A 19,404-nucleotide genomic window follows, 5' to 3' on the forward strand; every position below is an offset into this window, starting at 1 on the left:
GTAATCTCCTGCACTGGATCCCATTTTTGATGTGTTTTTTTTTAATCTCCTGATCACACTGTGCACACGACTAGTTGAGATCAAAGGCGAGCTTCAAAGCAGCAGGAGGAATCTGAAGCTAAAGGGGTCTGTCTCTCTCTCCATCTCATTCCTATGCTTCTCAAACACTCCAGCAGACACCACCCAGCACCCGTCTGGGCGAGGGCATGCCTCTTCCACCCTTCTCCATCATCACATTGGCTCTCTTTATCTGATTATTCTCAAACACAGCTATCAAAGACAGAGAAAAATGACACGTCGCTGATTAAATGAACTAGAAACAACAGATTCAATGTTCTAAGGCCACAGGGGAAAAAAAAAACAAGCGCCATTTGAGCTGTTCCAGTCCGTTTCTTCACATCCGATACTGCATTTTTACCGTATAAACTGAGCTGAGGAGCAGTTAAGTCTCTCCCTGATACCTCTGTGAACCTAAGATGACTCTGACCTGAACGACCTTGTCTATTTTGGTTCGGATGATCTTCAAAAACAGCTCTACCTGCCATCATGCATTATAAATGAAAGCTATGTTGTCTTTTGTTCATGCGTTCTGTTGACATACTTCATGTCAGGCGGGGGAATAAAAGAGATTGGAAAGAACCCACTCAAGCTATCAAGATCCCAGACACCTAAAGTATTTTACAAATACTTTATATTTACAAATAACGTTCCAAGCTCATGGTCTTCTTCGTACCTGAATTTGCGAGTGAACCTTCTAAACCAGAGATTTTTTTACAGTATACAGGGTCCTTTCCCTTAATAAAGCATCAACCGACAAGTGCGTAAATAAGTGATCTTTTGGCACTTAATCCCGACAGGTGTGTACAGAAAGGAAGTGACATGGTATATTACATAATCGGCATTCCTCTGAGTCATCCAAAACTCACGTGACCTCTTGGCACTTGAACATAGGAGTAAATGGGAAAGGAGACAATTTTTTTTCTTTATATGAGGTACTGTATAATGCATGCAGACTACACACACATTGGACCATACATAATAATTAATACTCTCTGGTAAGATGATCTCAAGCGAGTCCATTTGTTTGAAAACGAAGGTGGGGTTTCTCCACGCGTGATTTAAGCTGAAGGTGCTACTCATCGCCGCTTGCGTATTTGAATCTCAGCAGCGCTATTATGGAGAGGGATTTTCAGTTCTTTAGGACGACGTGCCGTGGAGATCAGCTCAACTGACTCCTGTTTTAGAAAAGCAACAAAAATGCGAAGACAAAATAGAGTAACGTTTGTACATTCACATACGCTTACATGTAGAAAACGGGACATATGCACATAGAGAGACCGTAGAGCGGAGTTCATCCAGTTTGATACTGGCTTCTGGTCAATCCAAAATTATTAGGGACATGCTGGTTGAACTTTGGCCCCCTTTTTGTTGGAGTTTCATTATTTCCCAAACAATGTCAATGCCTTGTGGTCTTTCAGGCCAGTTGGATTTGAAAGTCTAAGTTTGTACTAGCGTGTCAACATGCATACGTGTGTTGGTAGCAGCCGCTGCTTTCCAAGGAAAGAAAGAGACTTGAACTTTTGCCACACCAACGATGAGGAATTATACTAGCTGACTCAACGAAACAAACTCAAAAAGCACTCATGTATAAAAATAAAATTTGGAAGTAAAAGCCATCAAATGGACGGTAATGGCGAGGCAGTAGATGTCCGTTTCCTTCAGTCAAATCCTCCTGAAATGGTTTTAGCAAGCACATTTTTGAGGAAGTATCGGTGTCTTGCATTCATCACGTAAATCAGTGCTAGGCACATTGAACCAGATGAACTAAAGAAAAAACAACAATTCAGGTAAACAAAAAATTTTCCAGGAAGCTGCTCGTCCTACAGTTTTTTTCCTTAAAAAAAAGACTAAACTAAAAACAGAACTCCATAGTTTCCACTCCTGATCCCGTCCTCAAGATGAAAGCCTTGAGACTTGCTTTCATCAAATAGTTGTCCATTGGTCTTAAAGGTGACCTCTTCACAAAATTGTAGAAAAAAAAGCACAAGCTATTGTTGGTGTCGAGTCTCTAGCCAGTGTTTCTCTCTTTTGTGTGGAGAGGCTTTGGATGATGGTTTGACTGATTGAAGGTCCTACGTTCCAGCTTTGTGTTTCTCTCAGCTCTCCAGTGACATGGCGGCAATGAGTTGCTCCACTTTGTAGGCCAGTCGCTGTTTCTTCGCCGTTTCGTCCTGTTCCAGTGCAGCAGTGATCTAGGAAAAGAACACAGGAAGGCGTTAAACACTGTACGGCATTACGACAGATCTCAGGTGAGGGGGCAGATTTTGTATGCTCGGAAGAACACATCATAACATAATGAAGGGTGGAAAAATCTAAAATTTTATAAAGCATTTAATATGATCTCAGGAAAGAATATATTTCTGTAATGACAACTCTCGGAGGGATTGGCATGGTAATGTACATGATAATGTTAATGTATTTGGTCTTGGCGGAATAGATCTGCTACACTGCTGCAGAGCAAGTACCGAGACTTGCTACTGCCAATACATCCACAACATGCTGCTGTAAGCATGTAAGAAATACTGCTGCTACACATATAACACATATGAATAACCCCCATATAGCATACATGAATCACCTCGTAGCAGATCTATACAGGTGGAGCTGGGGAAGGTGGAGTGTTTCTGAAGTGCGCTGCAAAACTGCTACAGCAAACAAAAGCCAGGTATTTGAATATTAAGCAGTAAGCTCATTGGCTACCGATACAGGAGAGAACCAATCAGCTGCAATGTGACAATGATGTCGCCAGGTCAGATTGAGCTAGACCTGTCGGACTGCGCCATCTAGAGTTTCATGCCAGAACTCTGTATTTATTATAATAGAACATTAAAATATATCATAAAATTGATCTTATTCAAAAAGAATGTTTGATATTAACTTTAAAAATATAATAAATATCAAGCGTAGCGTTAGTTCTGGCAGGTCACGTTAGTCAAGCTCGCATCAGCTGACCTTCAGCTGATCCCCATCAACCTATGGGAATACGACACCTATCTAAGCATTCATATATAAGGTCCCTCAGTATTATCAGCAGTTTTCGCATTGCTCAATAGCTAATTACCCTCCTCCATCCCCAACTCCTCCTCTGTCAGTCAGGATTCAGCCTTCGGATTCTCCTTGAATCAGACTAATTCTAAAATGTGTACATAAAATGATTGAACTTTAACAATATCTGCAATACATTTATGTTAGTTCTGTTCTGTTTACCCTGGGGGGTTATTGCTGCTCTCCCTGCTCTCATCCATGCTAGGCTGCATGGAGGCACAGGGAGGTCTTGCCCAGAACAGAACCATACCGCCAATCCAAACTGTATGCTAATTGTCAATCATCTTTGACGATAGTGGTCCTGACAGAAATCTGGAACTCAAGGGAAATGTATTGAAAAGTTAGTTGTAGGAAAGTTTCTTGGCAGATAATAACTAAGCTGTCTAAAACAAACAGACCACCTATCAAAGATCGGATTTGAAAAACAAATCAGAATTGGGTTCAATGTGAACAAATGTGATGTTTCAACTAAAACATAAAACTGTTTCAGGCAACCATTAAACACCAGACACATTCTTCAGTTGGCATACTCCATATCTAATTATCACCGACCAGTTACTGCTCACTGTGATAGGAGACTTGGACTAATTTTCAGTCTCAGAGAAAAATTGCCAGAGACTTAATTTCATGAATATTTAATTAAAAAGGAAAGTATAACTTAAGTCTGACCCAAACTGCAGAGTGCCATCTCTCATTTCCATCTGTGTGTGTTTTTCTGAAAACAGAGCAGTCAAAAATGTCGAGTCATGTTGAAAGGGGGCGGGCAGACGGGATCGACCCCTCTCTGTGCTCATGTCATAATCTCTGACCGCGGTGTCAGAGGAACACGGCAGGAAGTGGCATCGTGCCTTCTGTCTGCCATTCATTTGCAGTGAAAATAATGGGAAACTAGATCGATACGGGCACATCTAGCGAGCCAAGATGGGGCTTCATTAATGATAGCTTTCAAAGTCTAAAATGGTGGACGTGAGAGCACTGGAGGGTGGGTGTATGTGGAAATCTCCTCTTGTAACTGCGAAAGAATGATTGATTGTAAACAAAGACAATCTGGTTCACTGCTCTAAAACTCACAGCGATCTAATACTTCCAACTTTATAAATACTATGTTACTCAACTGACATGTTTATCCAAACTATACAAGTACTTCTAAGGAGTAACTGAAAGGTAAAATTCTGTGCTTCTGAAAGGAGAAAAGTTATCCTTCTATGGAACACGCAAGGAAATATTTTGCAGAATGTTCACTCTGCATTTGTTATCATACATCAAAGCATAAAAAGTGACTGTACAGGAACTGTCAAACAGTGTTATTTTAGTATTACTGATATACTAATATTAATATATTAATATTGCTCTTTTCTAAGATTAATTTATTTTGATTTCAGTTTTAGTTAAGATTTAGTTTTTCTTTCGAGTTATTAATTTTATTAATTCAACTTTAAAATATCTTAGTTATTTGGTAAAGGCACTATTTATAATTTTAAAAGTTTAATTAATTTTAATACATTTTAGTTAATAGTTTTTTAATGATAACAAAAAAAGTGCATAAAATGGTCAAATACCATGCAAGTCTTTGTAGATATTTGAGGAACAGACCAAAATCTTGTAATTTGTTGTAATATAAATAAAATGATCAAAAATTATATTTAGTAATGTGCAGTCAAGCTCATTTGGATGCCATCTATGCATATTCACAGTAAAATAATAAAAAAATAAAAAATAAAATAAACTGTATAAAGACTCCCCTACTAAGGAAACCCCAGTGAATCTTAGCTATTTCCACCACATGTTCTTATGTGTATCATAACTGATTGTGTTACTCCTAGTTTGAATATACAGAAGTTCTGTATGCTGTATTTAAAAGAGCAGCGTGAACATTCTGCAAAATATCTTTTGTGTTCCACAGATTCATATAGTCATACAGGTTTGGAATGTCATGAACGTGATTTATTTATTTATTTTTAGGTAAACTGACCCTTTAAATGCCTTGCTCAAAGGCACAATCTCATGAATCTTAAACTAATCTGCAACCTTTTGGGTAAACCTTAGGGATCTTTAATACATGCTATATCACCCCAGACAAAATCCAAACCAAGTTCGGCCCAGCCTTGCTCAGTTTGGAGTTTCATCCCACCGATAATAAGGAATTACATCAGTGTCACTTCACCATCAAACTGAGATGCAGAAAAGTAAAATTTGGAAGCCATCAACTGGATTGTGAGGCACTAGATGTCTTTTTCATCTTCTACCAGCATCCCACTATTCCCAGTACGCCTGCCATCGGAGCCAAGTTGGGCCCACACCTGCTGGGTTCGTCTCCGCAGCTGTAGCTACGGGGCAGGTCAACACTCCTACAGCTGCTGCAAGCTTGCGTTCCAGGTTCACAGCATGAGCATGTATTCGACGAGGAGCTCGTGCACTGAATTTTTCATGCATTTCAGCACAGCTGCAGGAGCACTCTCCACATCATTGTGTGATTCAGTTGCCTTCATTTTAAGAAGAGCGCATATTCTCTCTCTCTCTCTCTCTCCCATCAGGTTAAGTGCTCCAGAGCGCTGACAGAGGTAATTATTTTCAGTTGTCCTATTCACATTGTATAATGAATCTGAATTACTGCATGCAGGTACGGAGTGTCCCGCCACACACATTTGGCTGGGTGAACAAAAGAATGTTCTCCTCTTAGCATTGCGTTTGCTTATTCTTTTTTGGAGTTCGGCAGGGAAAATAAACACAAGCAGGTGGCTTGATGGTCTACACTAGCACTTCCAAACGGCTCAATTCACTGACAGCAAACCAGACATGCTTTCCTTTACTTTTCATTTTAACTACTATTATATTATTGGTTATAGGATACAGTATTTCTGCTTTCGTACATTAGAAAAGTTAATTGGCAGCATCTTGAGCGGTTACTGTTTTAAAAACAGCCTCTGATGCCTTTAGTATTGATTTGATGTCTGATGGATGGCTGGACACTCAAGAGTCACCAGTTAAAGTAAGAAGGGAAAAAAAGAGGAAAGATGCAAAGAGCTGTATCAGAGGAAACATAAAATATAAAACAACTTGAATTGCAGATTCGTAATAATATTTACATTAATGTCTACAAAAATACTATACAATATTATCGACTCAAATCAACATTCAAAACTTGAATTGCAGATTAATAATAAATACAGAAATAAAAATTAAATACGTAATAAAATACATTAAAATCTACATGAAAGATAATACATTATTTTCAACTCAAATCAACATTTTGTCCATGTATTTTTTATATATAGTATAATTTTATACTATTATACAGTACTGACTATATATATATATATACACACACATATATAAACAATTTTAATTAAATATATTTTATAATATTTAATATGTAAACTTTAAATATTTTAATTATAACCTTTTTATCTAATATTTATATTTCCTGTTTATTTATTTATACAAGTAGCTGTATAGTCACACCAAATTTTTCACTATTGTGTCATCCACACAAATTATATTAACTTACATTATAATCATTTTATATTATGTACTATTATATAATATTTAGTGTGTGTGTGTGGTGTGTATGTATATGGACTTTACGTTTAATATTTATTTAAATAATTATCTGTATATAAGCAACAATGTACAATCAGCCACTGTGTCATCCACACAAACCAAAAATTAAAAATGACACCTCTAAAATTGGTTAAAATTATTAAATGTAAATTTACTGATTTAATCTACAAAGCAAACTCCAAATTTTCCCAAGTACCCTCTGGAATCTGAAGTACCCCTGGTATAAACATACTCCTCCATTGGTAATCACTGCTCTGTTTGTAGAAAGACAGACTCTGTGTACAAAAGAATGAAAAGGACACACAAAAAAGAGATTGAGAGTATGCGGGAATGTGAGGACAAGAGAAAACAGACCAGCAACCAAAGAAACGATATTTACATGAGAGCGAGAGGAGAGGCTGCTGGCGGAGCTGTGTCTCCGGGCTCTTGGCGCTGTCCTAAATGCTGTGTAAAGTAAAGGTCAGACTAATGGGTCCCCTGAGTGGAGCTGCCATTACGGTTGGAACATCTCCATCGTGGGCCCTACTCTAGCGCTCTTTGTGTCGGAGTGGCTGTCAGTGATCTAGCTGTGTGTAATCTTCCTCATCAGAAGCCTATTCATTCTCGCTCTCTGTCTGTCCCCCACACTGCATAAGTGTGTGTGTGTGTGTGTGTGTGTGACTCTAAAGCTTGCTGCCGCTGGCTTTAGAGACTGGTTAAAGATGACATCATTCTGTGAAACTATTTCACAATAAGTGAAATAGTACTTTGAAACAAGAGTACCTCTTGTTTCAAAGTGCTGGTTATTCCACAAATATGGCTGTATTGATTTTGGACAAAGTGTTTATGATTGAGTAATTACACCAGTAAAAATATATATAAAAGTACAGACATCAACTTTTGGCAACTAAATCGTGGTTTACTAACCAATCATCTGTCAGCTAGACTTAAGTAAAAGAATATAGTACTCTAGATACAAGAAACATTGTCTTGCTTTGACGTAACGTCCAGTGTATTTTTATAGTGACACTCTAAGCCTAGAACCATCAATCCGTAAACAAAATAAATGCTTTATAATTTACTTTTTTGCGGCTATATTCGGGCATTTTAGACAGTGAAGCCAGTTGATTTCAGTACAGAGCAGATAAACTGAGCCAAGAAGTCAGTCTGCATTGATATAATGCAAGAAATCAATAAGGATGTTTTGAAAATTAGGGTTGACAGCTTGTTTTGATATTTCGCCTCACCTCTTCGCTGTACTTGCTAATGTAGGAGTAAATCTCGTTGAGGGCACTGAGCATGTTAAACTCATTGGAGTGCAGTCGTGCCTGTTCCGCCAAATATGCATTCATGTCCTGATCAGAGATGGCTGGAAGCCTGCTGATGTCAGCATAGTACCTGTGGAGACCACCAGGGGGCGACAGTCAATACTCAAAATCAACCTTGTGTGAGAGCATGCTTGTACTACTATAATTATTAACATTGTATGAAGTACAAGAGTTGTTACAATGCTACAAAATACTACAAAAATAAGAGATAAGAAATTAAAATATTGTTAATACAATTCAATTTTTTACCTTTCTACCCAGTTCTTGTAGTTGGGGATATCTTTAGCATAAAGCAGCTTATTAGAGGGCGAGTCTTTGCCCAATCTGTGTTCAGATGTGGAACACGAGTCCATGAAGGTTTGAGCAACCACAGACAGACACGCATCTGTGATGCTGCTCTTATGGATGTCAAAAACAAACTGGGGATTCTTGATCACATTCACCCAGAAACGCAGAGGAAGGCTGCGGGGGATATACAGACACAAACATAGAAAGAGAAAAGTTACATTGGTTTGAATTGCAGATACCGGGTAAAAACAACTGTCATTTTTTTGTTCTTGAGGTTGGGTATTGTGTACAAGTCTGTCCTCTCACCAGTTGCTTTTCCAGGTGTGGCGGACGTCAGTGTCATGGATGCCGTGCTTGTCCGCTTGTTCATCCAGGAAGTCAAACATGTATTTAATAGCTAACGGAAGCGCGCTGCCCCTGTGCACCGTACTGAAAAGAGTCTCGAACAGGTCATCCACAAATTTCTGCAGTGTACCCTAATTAATAAAAGAAAGACTGACTGTTAAACAAGCATATCATTAAGAACAAATACATAGGAACCAAACTATACACTTTTCTAAAATTTCATTTTTTTTTTTGCACTTGATATCAATGACAAGTTTTCTAATTCTAAGTCCTCAGTTTTTTTTGTTGTTGTTTATTTAATCAAATGTAAATTAATGTCCCAGTCACATTTTCTTGGTTAAATAAACATTACTTACACTCAGAAAAAGAAAAAATTATATTTTATATTTTTACGTTAACAATGTAATCAATATTCTATTTATAAACCCAAGTATGAAATTTCATGTTAGTGTTTTTAAGCATTTTACATTTATTCCAAAACAATAACTCAAGGCAGTAACAATTTAAACAATATATTTTATTTGTGAACTTATGTTCAGCAATTCTTTTTAATAGTTAACTTTCAACTATTTTTACATTTTTCGGATCATCAGTCTGTGGTCACAGACAGAAATTTAAAATGTCTCCAAGCTGATCACTAAAACTCCCACAGATCCTGTTTTCATGCCATTTTAAGTCTTATTTTGATGCAGTGAAGTGGTTAAATCTAAGTGTTTGAGTTGTTTACTAGCTTTTTTTTAAATTAGTCTTCCCATTAACGCTATTATACTGTTCATTCAGACTGATTTGCGAACGCGCACGAACACAAGAGGTGGGATTGATCGCGTGAACCAATCACAACCAGACGTAACTAGTCATATCACAATGGAGACATTGCCTCCTCTCACGTGACTTTCCCCCATTCATTCTCAATTACCCCCACCAAACTCATCGCACGCTTTTGGGTGAACTGTTAAAGGTAAAGTAGGAGATCTTGGAAAATGCGAACTTTAGCCTGATAGCACTGAAAGCCTTCCAGAATGTGTCAGAATGGAAGTTTCAGCTCAAAATCCCCACAAATCATTTATTATATCATTTTGAAAATTCCTATTTTGAGTGGAAGCAGAAACGCGCTGTTTTTCATGCCTGTCTCTTTAAATTCAAATGAGCTGCTGCTCCATGTCCCCTTTTCCAGAATAGAGCTGCGTAATTACAGCTCGTACCTGCTAAAAAACATCTGTTTTGGGTCTTATTATCACGTTTATCGCGCTGAAATCATGTGTTTTAAACCATATTAGTTTAAACTTCTGATATACGTTCGAAGCACACGGACAGAAAGCGCCTGTCACAGCATGTGAGTACTAAACTAAGTTCTCATTCACACACAAGTTTGTGTTAAAAACACACGAGTTACAAAAACAGTTGGTTATGTCTGTGAAGGTCCACTGCTCAAAGACAGAACAGTTAGCATGTTTTGCTCAAACGTTCGCCATGACATTAGAGCTGGTACACCGTTGTCGCTTGTGAAATCAAAATGACGGCACCGTGGGTGGAAACTTACAGATTATGGCGTGGTCATATTATAATGAGATTCATTTGCAACGTCACTAGGGGAGCGAAATCAGACGCCTCGTTTTTTCAGACGCTTGTCTTTAGTTTGAAATTAACAGCTAAAAGCAGAGGTGTTACCTTAGTAGCTAGCAGGCGGGTGAGGTAGATCTCAGACACCATCTTGCTGCCGCGGTCACCCTCCTTTTGGTCTCCGTGGTCATGGTTCTTCACCAGGTGCCAGACTTTGACTCCGCTCTCCAGGTCCGGGGTGATCATAGGAGCACGGGAGCGCAGGCTGTCTGGACTGCCTGTGTACCGGAATGTCGAGTCTGTGGGAACAGAGAGAGAGAGATAAAGAAAGAGGATTATGATCTTCTTACACCTCCATTCTTCCACATTCCACATGCCATTCTTTGGGATGAACAGAAAGAGCGTTGCCCTCTCACATTTCATTTACTCTGTTTAACCATCTCGTTCCTCCTCTCACTCTCTGTAGAGGATTCGTCGCTGTATTGTTCGAGACCGAGCGAGATGAGTCGACACTCTCTGGCCTCTTCTTCAAAGGCTTCATAATTGGCTCGTCCTGATTCATTGTGCTGCAGACATGCTTTAAACATCTGCATCGCAGGACCTAATCAATGCATCTAAAGATTTCTAATGAGTTAAGCTCCCCACTCATCCAACTCATCTCCTTGTCCCCTCCATCTTCGCGTGTGAAGTAATCAGTCTCTTGCTCACTTCTCCAATTAGATGTGTGGCTTTTTTCGCAGTGGTTGAGTGCTCTCTTGGGAGGTCGGATTGGCTTCTCACAATGGTGCGATATATTCTTTCATGTCCTTTCAAAGTCTCTCTCTCAGTTTCTGTCCTCATCACCTGGCTTCAAAGGGCATGTGAAAAGGCAAAGCAAGGCAAATATCCCTGGCTATTTCAAGACATAAGTGGAATTTTGAGCAGATCAGCATCACAAGGGAGAACCCCAAGAGAAATGGTGGTGTTAGTAGAGTGGGGTACAGGAAGAAGTGGATTGCAGTTTCAATCCACCTTAAGCTACTGCCAATTTATAGCCCTTTTGGCCGTTGCCACAGTATTGGCATTGAGGGATTACTGCTAGGGTGTATATGTGTGTATACACTAGAGAAAATTGGACTAACTTGCCTTTACCATCACTTTTGTGGTGTTTTCCCTGCATTGTCAAATATACAAAGTCGCAACAAATATGTTTTGTGAATTTGCAGTCTGAACTGAATGCGATAAGATAGAGAAAAATGCTAAAAGAATGTTTTCTGTTGCATTTTCTTTGCTGGCCGCATGCAAAAATCATCCAGCACATTCAGTGTAGTCTAATTCACAAATCAACAAATTATTTTTGTGATTTGGTTCTTTGGTCATATCATATTCCAGTACAGTAAAGTATTTCAGCACATAGGAAAATAATGCTTTGGTAAATCATTAAGTTATAATTATAACATAAAATATAATATAGATAATAGATAAAGAGTCAAACATATGACATTAGTACTAATTATGAGATAAAAAGGCAAAATTGTCATACTAAGTCACAATTATTAGATAAATTGAAATTATGAGGTAAACTGTTGATTTTTGTTGTAACGTTTTATCTTATCAAAAGTTCTCATATTATCTCAAATGTTTTAATCAATAACAGTATGGTAATTTTAAATTACCGTTAAATAATCATAATCTAGCAAAACTGAATTCAGAACGGTTAGTGAATTAAAACCTGACTCACTTGTGGACTGGATGCTTATACAATTATGTGTAAATACATTGTACATATTTATAATTTCAATAAAATATTTAAATATAAAAATGTTTAAAAAAAATAGTATAGGGTGTTTTTTTATATGCAGTAAAAACCAATTATGGGATAAGCGCTTGATCACATACCAACATAATCTGGTGTGCACATTTCAATGTGCGTTTTCAATGTTGCTCGCTTCAGCCAGTCAGAGGTGTGTGAGCAGTGTGTTATTTTGGGCCGGGGGTGCTGGCATGCTAAATTGAGCCGAGCTGCTAAGTGTTGAGCATTAAACTGATATGAATCAATCAGCGGGTGCCTGTGCACAGCTGTGCCCACTGTGCCATGGCGTGATTGATGGGCACCAGGGCTCTGCCAGATGAGATAGCTGCTTTTTATGCACCACACACAAGAGCAGGTTGTAAAAACAGCCAAAAACAGTGCTGTGTTGTGCCATCTCATTCCTATTTGATGAGTTTCCTAAAATATACAACAAGCCTTTTGCAATAAAATAGATCAAAGTGTCAAGCGTGACCCTAAAAACTCTTAACCACCAAATTCAGGGGGAGGATACAAAAAGATTGAGGTTTGTTGGTTAACGAGAGCACGGCTGAGAAATAAAGATAGCTTTATAGAGTATTTCTCAGGTTGCTTGTTGCGTCTTTGGCCGTTTGAAGTGTTCCCTGAACTTTAAATGTCATTATGTTTACAAATGATAAGAGACGATAATTACACTCTTTCATTATACCGCATATACGTGAGACACATCCTCAAGCTTTGATTAACAGAATCGTGTAATATGCAGATACGGGCCGCATTTCATGTGGATCTAGTGAATTGAAGCCAGGTGAGATGTTTCTGTGCGTCGTTTGGCAGGGTTGCTAGGTGACAACGCACAAGGGGCTCCATTTCATCGCTGGCCCTGGAATTTGGCTGCGTGTCATTTGAGTTTTTTTGCCCGTGTGAAGTATCATCGGTGATGCATACTTAGCAATCAGAGAGTGGCCTGCAGCTCAGTGTGATGGAAAATGAGAACGGGCCAGATGGGGAGCCCTGTGGCACTCCCTCAAAGCAACGCTATGGGGAAGGAGCTAATGTGTCCATTACGGGTGGCATCCAAACTCAGCAGAGATATCAGCATTACTGTGCTTCACACTAACTGCTAACATCTCTCTCTCTTCCTATTACCCTTCCTGGCATGGTCTCTTGCTTTTGCTCTCATTCTCTGGTGCCCAGAAAGCTCCCTTGGGCATCCTATGGGCTGCAAAGCCAAACTGCAGCACGTGGCTTGTGCGCACAGTTATTATTTAAAGCCAATCTTCAGCTTTGTATTTACCTCAAATACCTTTGTATTGTAAAACAATGAACAAACTTCAAACTTCTAATTAGCTAAACAGACAATGTCACCATCATTATCATCTGACAAATATACTCACCATATCTACTGATAGAAGTTCGAGAGATGCTAGTTGTGGGTGGAATGTTGTAGGAGGACGTCTGCTTGGGCACCAAAGCAACCACACAGCGGTCTGATACCTGTACAGGAAATACAAAGTTTAAGTCAAGCTTCTTTCCTTTCCCTGTAATCCTTATTTCACAGTTTTTGGTTTCACAGCCTATTATTATCAAGAAACGTTCAAGATAGTGGAGCACAACTAATGCCGTTTTATTCTGCTTTTGAGGAGTTGTTATTACTTCGGAATTAAATATATTTTTTGCAGAACAGATTCTCAGTACATATCTATTGCTTTTCAAAAACGGTGTGAAATTGTTCAGTTTCTCCCCAGTGCCGAAATAAAGCGGCGTTAAAGTGCTTCAAAAAGATCTGTTCTAGTTATAAATGTATAAGGGGTGTTCACGCTGTGTTCTCAGATCAAATGCGAATTAAAGCCTCTTCTTGGGTAAAAGCAGAGTTTCGCCTCTTGTGTTTCGCACAGAAGGAGGATTGTGATTAGGCAGGAAACCCATATTTACATATGACAGCACATAAGATCTGCTTCACTGAGACGCACGTCACTCTACAGCACTCAGGGAGGCTCATTGAAATGTAATGGCGTCATTCACTGCCTGTTGTGCCTTGTACACTCCAGAAAGGTGAGTACCGAGCTTAAATAGTACAAAATATAGCTGTAAGCTGCAATATGAATGGCCCAAGAAGAAGAGAAAGGAAAAAGGAAATTAAATACACATGCAACACCAAGATTTGGACATCATGAATGCAATTTTGCGGTAACTCAAACTGACAAACAGTGCTGAGCTTGCATATTTTTTATATCCCTGTTGCTAAGCAACTACTGATAATCCATCCCATAAATTAGATTATTAAATTAGAGGGGAAAAAAGTGCTGCAAAATTTTGCTACTTTTCACCATAGAGAAAATATGCTAAAATAATAATAATTGTAAATAAAAGAATGTTTTTAATAATAATAAAAAATAAAAAGAATAACCTAAAGATAAGCTTTTTAAAAATAAGAAGAAACTGTAATATTAAAAAATTACCTGCACTATAAGCTTTTTAATAATATGAAATAGCATAAATAAATAAATAGATAAATAATCCACACTATAATCAACAATAGCTGCAGCTAGATTCATGTACACAGATCGAAAGAGAGTAGCTAACACAGAATGGAGGGTAATGGTAAAAATACAAACACAAAGGCAGGTCAACAGGAAGAGTTTGACAGGCGAGGGAATGTAGTGATTGAGTCATTTAGAGATGAGAAAGCAGAAAGGGATGAGGAAAGATGAGTTTATGGAGTCCAGGACTTTTATACATTGGGGTGAAACTCTCCATTTTTCTCTGTCTGTTCTGTGAGTGCTCGTGCTCCATCTGATCTTCTGTATTAATCTGAACTGTCAAGGGCTGCGGAGGAAATGAGGTCTACCCTCACAAAGACAACTGACTCGACCTCGATTCAGCACAAGAAAGCAACTTCCTGAAAGCAAGCTGGCAAAATCCTGGCCGATTCTCATACACTATCTGGTTTGGAGGTGCCTACCTTGGTCTCTGTTTAGCTGTAACACAGAGAATATAATAAATGTGTTTCAGAGATTCATTAAGTAGTACTCTCAATATTGCAGCAATTAATCTTCAGAATCCTTCAGAAATGACTAATATGCTGATTTGCTGCTCAAGAAACATTTCTTATTATTACTAAAAACGTCGAATTTTATTCATTTAACAACAGCTACTGAAAATAGGTCAACATCCTCATTTATAAGCCAAAGGTCTCTCAGATACTAGCGAACTAGGTCAAGTGCCACAGTCTTAAGATCTCCAGTCAACATAAAACATCACATTTCAAGTCCATTTCATTTCAGAAAACCTCTCTGTCCACCATAATGGAGACGATAAGCACCGCCTGAGCTCCTGTGAAGGCTGAGGGTAGTTAGGAGTCTTCACTCACCTCCCTACACTCTCACGGCTGATGATGGTGTTACTTCAGCCCCTGTACGCCCCCATAAGCTCCAACCCTATTAGTGCAGGTTTCTCCTCAGCCGACCCTCACTGCAGAGCGGCCTAATAGCCTGACTGGAGAGACACTTGAAAGAGTCCAGAACTGTGGACGAATCACCTCACAGAGGCTGCCGAGTGGGATGACACTCACAAACGACTTTTTTTTTTTTATAGCTCACTTTCTCCCTCCATAGGTTGTGGAACTGTTATGGCTGGTAAGCATCAAATATTAGTCACTGGAGAACATTATTTTGGGTAATGGGGTTTGTAACTTATATTTTTGGCTCCACACCACCTACAGTAGCCTCCCATGCTGCCACATGTACAATCTACTCTTCTTCTCCCACAGCGGGTCTCTGTGGTGGAGGAGGCGGCCGTACGGAGCCTAAATGATGGAGGGAGATGCATTCGCCCTTGAGGGATAATCCTCAGCCAGGCAGGCGGGCCGCCGGTGGGTGTGAGAGTGATAAGGGGTGAGCTTTCCTCATGATAACGTTTGCATCAAGCAGACAGCTGACCCCTTTTCCCCATGTATCTCTGATCCCCCTGCCTGCGCTCTATCTGATGGCGATCCGCAAGCTAAAGCGCCTTTAACTCAGATGCCGCATCCAGGTGGTGGGGAAGGATGAGGCGATGTGTCCGCCATTCTGCCTCTTCTTTGAAATACGGCAGGCTAGGTCACGCTAGCACAAAGAGCGTGAAACGCCTTTGCCACATGATAAACACAGATGGTAAATGTGTTGAGATGTAAAATGTAAGATGCCTAAAAAGGGAAATCCAAAGGAATTTAACTCTTAACAGTTAAAATATATAACGTACGTCTGCATTGTATGTCTAGTATAAGTGATGAGCAGTTGACAAACAGGCTTGTATGTAAGACTGTAAGTCCTTGAGCTTTGTCAGCACTGGAAAAGACAGCTTAACCCCCGGCAGTGATCTATGCCAAGCATCTTACACAATGATATACAACAGAGATGTTTATCTATTTTCTTTTGGAGCCAACAAAGCTTACTTACACTTAAGAGCATCAAGGGCTTGTGCTAAACGCACACACATGGCTGCTTCTGTGAAGGTGCACTGTGAAAGACTCAGTTATCTAAATTTTTAAAATTATTAATTATAAATCAATTTAAATCCAAAACAAATTCATTCAGAAACAAAAAATTGACTGTCGTTATGAGTCAGTGAATTATTCACTCAACTGAGTTCTTCTATTAACGTCTGTTAACCAAAGAGGAAACATTAAACTGATTAAAAGTGACAGTAAAGATATTTATAATATTACGGAAGGTTTCTGTTTCAAATAAATGCTCGTCTTTTGAAGTATTCATCAAAGAATCCTGAAAAACAAACATATCAGGCAGCACAACTTTTTATTATTAATAATAAATATTTCCTGATCAATGTTTCAAAAGATTTGTTTCAAATATATACTGTTCTTTTGAACTTTGTATTTCACCAAAAACAATCTTGAACAAAAAAGTATCATGGTTTCCACAAAAATATTAAGTAGCACAGCTGTTTTCAACATTAATAATAATAAGAAATATTTTTTGAGCACCAAATCAGCATAACAGAATGATTTCTGAAAGATCATGTGACACTGAAGACTGGAGTAATGGCTGCTGAAAATTTAGCTTTGACATCACAGAATAAATGACATTTTAAAATATATTAGAATAAAAAAGCAGTCATTTTAAATTGTAATATTTCACAATATTACTGTATTTTTGATCAAATAAATGCAGCCTTGGCGAACTTAAGAAACAAACAAAAGAAAAAACAAATCTTGTCGACCTTTTCAAACAGTAGTGTTTTTTCTATGTTTACTATTTAACTACGTAAGACTAGTTGGTCTTAAGGAACCCTGCTAAAACAACTTGCATCAGTCTAAACAGGACTGCTGGTTTATCTAACCTTGTCTGTTTTGATCATTTTAGATCTTTTGATCAAGTGTTGGGCACTTGTCAGCTGGTCAGGTTTAGGTAAACCTGCTGAACTCCACCTTAAACCAGTTAAGACTGCCAATCTAGATTAGGTTTAGGTAACTAGTGGAGTTTGGAAATACATTGTTTTGCACACTCCTAGTTAAAGCGCCTTATTGAAAGTACTGTGCTATACAACTGCTGAAACATTCCCTGTGAGGGATAATAACACACACATTAACAGAGGCCTGTTTATTTGAATTGTTAATGCCAGTGTCTCTCATGCTGCTCCAACTATTTAAATTGGAAATTTGAGGAGTACGGTGGCCCCTCAGGGACACGCTGCCAGTCCTCTGTAATGTCACTCAGCCTACGCAAGGTCAAGAGGCTCACTGATTTCAAGTAAGACTGGATGAGTGAGAAAGAGAAGAAAGAGAGCGAGCGAGTGGGAGAAGCAGCAGAGCCTAGAGAAAAGTGTTCAAGCTAGCATTCAGACTGATGAAAACTTTTTTACACTTGTGCTCTAATCAGCCCAGTGCAATCAAAATGAGCAATCAGCGAAGAACATGGTGACCACAGATTTATGAAGCCACAGCACGAAATGTTAGAGCTGCTGATTATACTGTCTGCACTCTTAAAATATGCCCTTACTCTACTGAGGAACTCGACGAACGGCGGAGATTAGCATATCCGTAGTATTTCAGGAGAGGTGAGGGTGCTTGTGTGGAGGGCTCAGGAGTCATGTATTTTAATGCAGTGTTCTCTACAGCTCCCTGCCTTCTGTTTTCGCTGTCCTTTCTCTAAACTCTCTATTTCCGCAGTCTCTGTGGAAACAGCATGCGTTTATATAGCAAATAGTGAGCATACAGCTCCCTAAGCAAAATACCTTGTGATTTACTTTGAATATGATTGAATATGAAATTTCATCTCTTAGATGTTGCTCTTTCATAGAGACTTTAAAAGTCCCCATTTGTTATCCATCTCATTACTGTCTCAGAGAAACAACTTATATTTATGTATGTAGGGTTTAATGAATACAAAAGTAACCTTTATAGTTTCAAGCAATATACATGTAACAATAAAACCATACCCTCTGTGGAAACAGCAAGAGTTAATATAGCAAATAGTGAGTATACAGCTCCCTAGCAAGATACCTCGTGATTTACTTTGACTATGTCACACACTTCTGCACCATATGCCATACAGTATGCAGAGGAAAACAACAACAGCCATCATAAAAGTTGCTCTGATATACAGTATTAATGTTACATAAAATATAACGTGATGAGATTTTGCCCTCAGCCAAAACGATTTGCTCTGGAAAATTTGCTAAAAACTCGGGGAAACGGTTGGAGTTCTGTTATCACTAGAATATCATACTCTTATCAGCCAATCAGATCTGAGGATCAGAAAGAACTATTGTATAAATATATATAGAAAATGATATGAATAAATTATTATTATTAATTATTAAATTATTAATTAATATTATCTATTTTATATAATATATAATATATTATACATATATATTAATATATTATATAATAATATAATATATTTTTCTATAAGAATAATAAGAAAGATGAAGCTAATAATAATAAAGGCAGTTCGTGAATGGGAAAAAGTGTTTTTTTTATGGCTAATATACAGTTATCACAGTTCCACTGTAGTAACAACAACTAAGTATGGTATTTTGTGGGAAATGTTTACCATGGTAAATTTTTGCAAAGGTAGTTCTCAACGCTATGACATGAAAATTATATTTCCTTTTTTTCTGTATGATCTCTTTTCATGTCTGTCTCTTCCTCAGATCACACATTATGACAGCACATATGATGAGCTCTTTCAGGAATAATTATGAGAATATGTGTGCGCATGTCCTGTGGCATCTCCTCTGGACACTAAAAGAGGCAAAATGTGCACATACTCTCTCTCTCTCTCTCTCTCTCTCTCTCTCTCTCTCTCTCTCAATAAGTGCTGTTATCAGATAGCTGCTCTGACGTGTGCTGTCTCTGTGGTGTCTGAAGTAAAGACAAGGTAAAGGCTGTAATTAATCCACTGAAGGTAAAGGACAAATTCTCTCTCTCTCTCTCTCTCTCTCTCTCTCTCTCTCGCACACACA

At 38.5% G+C, this 19,404-nt stretch overlaps 1 protein-coding gene across 1 annotated transcript in view; it reads right to left on the bottom strand.

Annotated features, from left to right (window-relative positions):
- Positions 1-766: 766 nt before the first annotated feature.
- Positions 767-19,404, bottom strand: part of plxna2 (plexin A2) — a 219,066-nt gene continuing 200,428 nt past the window's right edge. Inside the window, exons 27-32 of the mRNA XM_016464872.1 lie at positions 13,332-13,431; positions 10,275-10,465; positions 8,568-8,737; positions 8,223-8,435; positions 7,893-8,043; positions 767-2,252 (exon numbers count right to left, since the gene is read on the bottom strand). Coding sequence (XP_016320358.1) covers positions 2,157-2,252; positions 7,893-8,043; positions 8,223-8,435; positions 8,568-8,737; positions 10,275-10,465; positions 13,332-13,431 — 921 coding nt within the window. The 3' untranslated portion in view covers positions 767-2,156. The remainder of the gene's footprint in view (positions 2,253-7,892; positions 8,044-8,222; positions 8,436-8,567; positions 8,738-10,274; positions 10,466-13,331; positions 13,432-19,404) is intronic.

The sequence above is a fragment of the Sinocyclocheilus anshuiensis genome, unplaced genomic scaffold (genome assembly GCF_001515605.1).
Source record: "Sinocyclocheilus anshuiensis isolate Anshui unplaced genomic scaffold, SAMN03320099.WGS_v1.1 scaffold1089, whole genome shotgun sequence".
Taxonomy (NCBI): domain Eukaryota; kingdom Metazoa; phylum Chordata; class Actinopteri; order Cypriniformes; family Cyprinidae; genus Sinocyclocheilus; species Sinocyclocheilus anshuiensis.